Source organism: Antrostomus carolinensis, unplaced genomic scaffold, assembly GCF_000700745.2.
Source record: "Antrostomus carolinensis isolate BGI_N321 unplaced genomic scaffold, ASM70074v2 scaffold961, whole genome shotgun sequence".
Taxonomy (NCBI): Eukaryota; Metazoa; Chordata; class Aves; order Caprimulgiformes; family Caprimulgidae; genus Antrostomus; species Antrostomus carolinensis.
Window position 1 is genome coordinate 22,507 of NW_010294547.1, and position 3,261 is coordinate 25,767.

The following is a 3,261-nucleotide window of genomic DNA, read 5'->3' on the forward strand; positions in this document are numbered from 1 at the left end:
TTCCCAGTGTTGAATGACCTTTCAATTAACTTGATCATATCCCAAACAAGGACTACAACAAAAAAGTAAAAAACACCCCAACATTTCCTCATCCCTTCACTAGTAAGCAAATTTCCTTTCCCCATTTTGCTCTGTTATCTTCCTCTTCTTATCAAAGTAGTTCACCACAGCTAGCAGAAACAATTACCTTTACCCCACTTTACTGAGACGCATAAAACACACCATGCGGGAAGAGACTAAAACTCCAATGTTTTCTATGAATGTTTTCAGAAGACAAACAGTTTGAAGCAGATGCTGGATCTTCTAATCTTTTCCTATTTTTTCATCTCTCCCTGTCTTACATCCATTCAATAAGTGGTCTTACAGAAAATACAGACTTAGTAACAAAATAGTAACAGTAGTATGACCACACGCACTCTCCTTTTACAGAGAAAACCGTTTGAAGCATAATTTTGGAGGCAAAGGATTCTGTCTCCTTAGGGCAATATACAACTCTTCATTCACAACACAGAATATTGTTCTATCTTTTGTTATTCATTAGTACTACAGATACTCATCTGTTGTACAAGTGTACTAAGCAGACAAAATGGAGAACTGGGTTATTTGCAACTGGGCTCCAGAAGTTTGAAAATTATAGGATATTTCACATTTATAAACAACAAACCACTTTTCAGAATTTCTGAAGCTTGCATACTCCTTCATTATCCAAGACTCAAATATGGATTGTACAGTTTTTAAAGTGGACTCCCTTGTACAGGGGTTACTCTCAAGCCTTCCGCAGCATTTGGCTTTCAAGTGCTCCTAACAGAGGGAACAAGTCCCTGTGTTGCAAAGGAATCTAAGAAACTTATGTTTGTTCATTGATCTGTGCTCTGTCACAGGCCTTCAAAATGTTTCATGTGTTTGTTACAGAGAGTAAGACACTGTAAAATTAGATAAATAAAATATGAATCATTGTTCTGGTGAGTGTATAAAGACTTCATAGGAAGATATGGAAACTATGTACTAGCTTCCATCAAATAAACCCAATGCACGCAGCTTCCTTTTGAATTAAGTTGCAAGTTACAATAAAAGGCATAAACTCTCTTCCCTAGTTTAATTTACAGATAAAGTAATGTAAAAGCCTACTTTTTTCCCCTGCATTCAAGATATCAGAATACAGATTCATATTTATTTTTTCCCATTACAGTAACAAAAATCGTGATAGAACACATGCCCTTAATTTCACTGAAATTAAATGGACATGAATATAACTTCGTTACCTTTTTTGCAGTTGGTTTTTCCACCATGGTGCTATCACTGTCACAATTTTCTGCTTGAACTGTTTTTGTAGTCCCAAGTTTGGGCATTTTATAGCTGTTTAGCTAGCTGTATCTTGTATCAGTGGGTTCATCGTGTGTCTGAAAAACAAACAACATTATACACACACTGCAGTGTCATTTCAGGACAAAAGTTGTTACTGTAGATGGTAGCAGAGCTGAATAGTACCCCAAAAAAAGATGGCTTACAACGACACCTGACTTCAAATATCCCACTTGTCTGCAGCTCAAACCCTGGGGCGAAAACCTAAAAGGTCTACCATGGCTACTACTGGAGACAGTGTCATCAGAAAACCACCAAGTCAGCTGCTGAACTCCCTCATTCCTCTAACTTAACCTCTTTGGCAGACTTTACACTTTTGGGTATTTGATGGCTCTTTGGTTCAATATCTCACTTCATTTTACAGGTAATAAGACTGGGAAGATGCACAAGATCATTTCCAGAAACACTTTGAAGAGAAATTAAGCTTTCTAGTCCAGGAAATGGAAATACTGTCTACCCAAATATTATGGAAAGAAGGTCAAACCTTGGTGATTTGCTATCCTTTCTGTTGGAACAAGAGATATATGTTAGAAGAAAATCTTCTAAAGCTTAGACCTGGAACTAGAAACCTTAATTTCCACTGCTTAGCAAATTAATTACAAAGCCATTGCTATATAAAGCTCTAAGAGCTCTGTGGTGTTTCATCTCCAGGGTACACCAAGTAAGTGTCATTACAGATTCACATAGTGGAAGAGGTCTGACTTGCCTCTCCCACAGAATGAAGAGCCACTCTTATTGCAAGAGTGCCTGAGAGGCAAGGTCATGTGAAAAGTAAAACTGCATTTGACATCACTTCAAAGCTCGTGACATCTTACAGGTCTTTTTGAAGGGATGTGTCATGCTACAAATACTTATGTGACCACAGTCTTACCAAGTCTTGTAGCAATTTTGTCTCAGCTAGATGTCATTTCAGGTGTGATATTTCTACTGTTGCTTTACAGTTAAGATTTTCAGATGATCACGTAGCAAATTTGTTGCCACTATTTTGGTTTGACAGAGGTAACTGACAACAGAGATAGGTATTTTCTCCTTGGCAGGTGACTGAGAAAACTGTTTTGCATGCTAGACCTGGCACACAAAACTTTCACATTCAAACAAATCTCTACACACCAACCCAACCCTCCACCCATCCCCCATAAGAGCTAAACTATGGGAAATTCCCTTACAGAATAATGGGCTAACATTAATACCATTGCATACAATAAAGTAACATCTTTCTTATTCTTCCAGAACATGAGGGGAAGAACAAGAGGGGAAGGAAAGTTCAAAATGCTCCATCCATCCTGTCTCCACTATGACACAAGATACAATATTATGAAATTCCTACTGTTCTACTCTTACCCAAGACAAAAGAAACATTAGTGCATTCCCTTCATTTATGTAGGGTAAATAGAATTTATGCAGCTCTACTGATACGGAGAGTAATTATTCATTTTTAATGGACAAAGCACATGGTTATTTGCCTTTTCTTTTTGTTTGCTTTTTATAACAACCGCAGGAAGAAAAAAGGTTATCAGTGCAATGAAGAGTACTCTACAATGAATATCCTGTAGTTTACAAAAAACATTTCTTACTCCTAAAAGCAGCAATGAGTTAGTATCTTCACAGACAATAACTACTGTGCTGATTACACCACACAGAGTATTGCCATAGCAGCAAATATCTCTGTTTTCATGGGTTTAAAAAGAAAACACAAGTCATAAATCTGCATTTGCTCAGTTAGCCTCTCAAATCCTCTCTTTAAATTTCATTTGCAACAATTTCCATTGTATATATCGTCATGATTACAACTACTTTAAAATAGATCAATGTGTGAAAGTTATCTTTATTTTTTTAACTAAAATATTTCTCATTGCATATGCTGCTGTTTTCTTTCCTTCCTTTTTTTCTGCTACTTGA

The 3,261-nt window shown here is 36.7% G+C and overlaps 1 protein-coding gene across 1 annotated transcript in view; it reads right to left on the reverse strand.

Annotated features, from left to right (window-relative positions):
• Positions 1–1,349, reverse strand: part of LOC104532430 (ankyrin repeat domain-containing protein 12) — a gene marked incomplete at its 3' end in the record, with an annotated part of 23,580 nt that extends 22,231 nt beyond the window's left edge. The window contains exon 1 of the mRNA XM_010177641.2: positions 1,263–1,349. Coding sequence (XP_010175943.1) covers positions 1,263–1,349 — 87 coding nt within the window. The remainder of the gene's footprint in view (positions 1–1,262) is intronic.
• Positions 1,350–3,261: the final 1,912 nt, after the last annotated feature.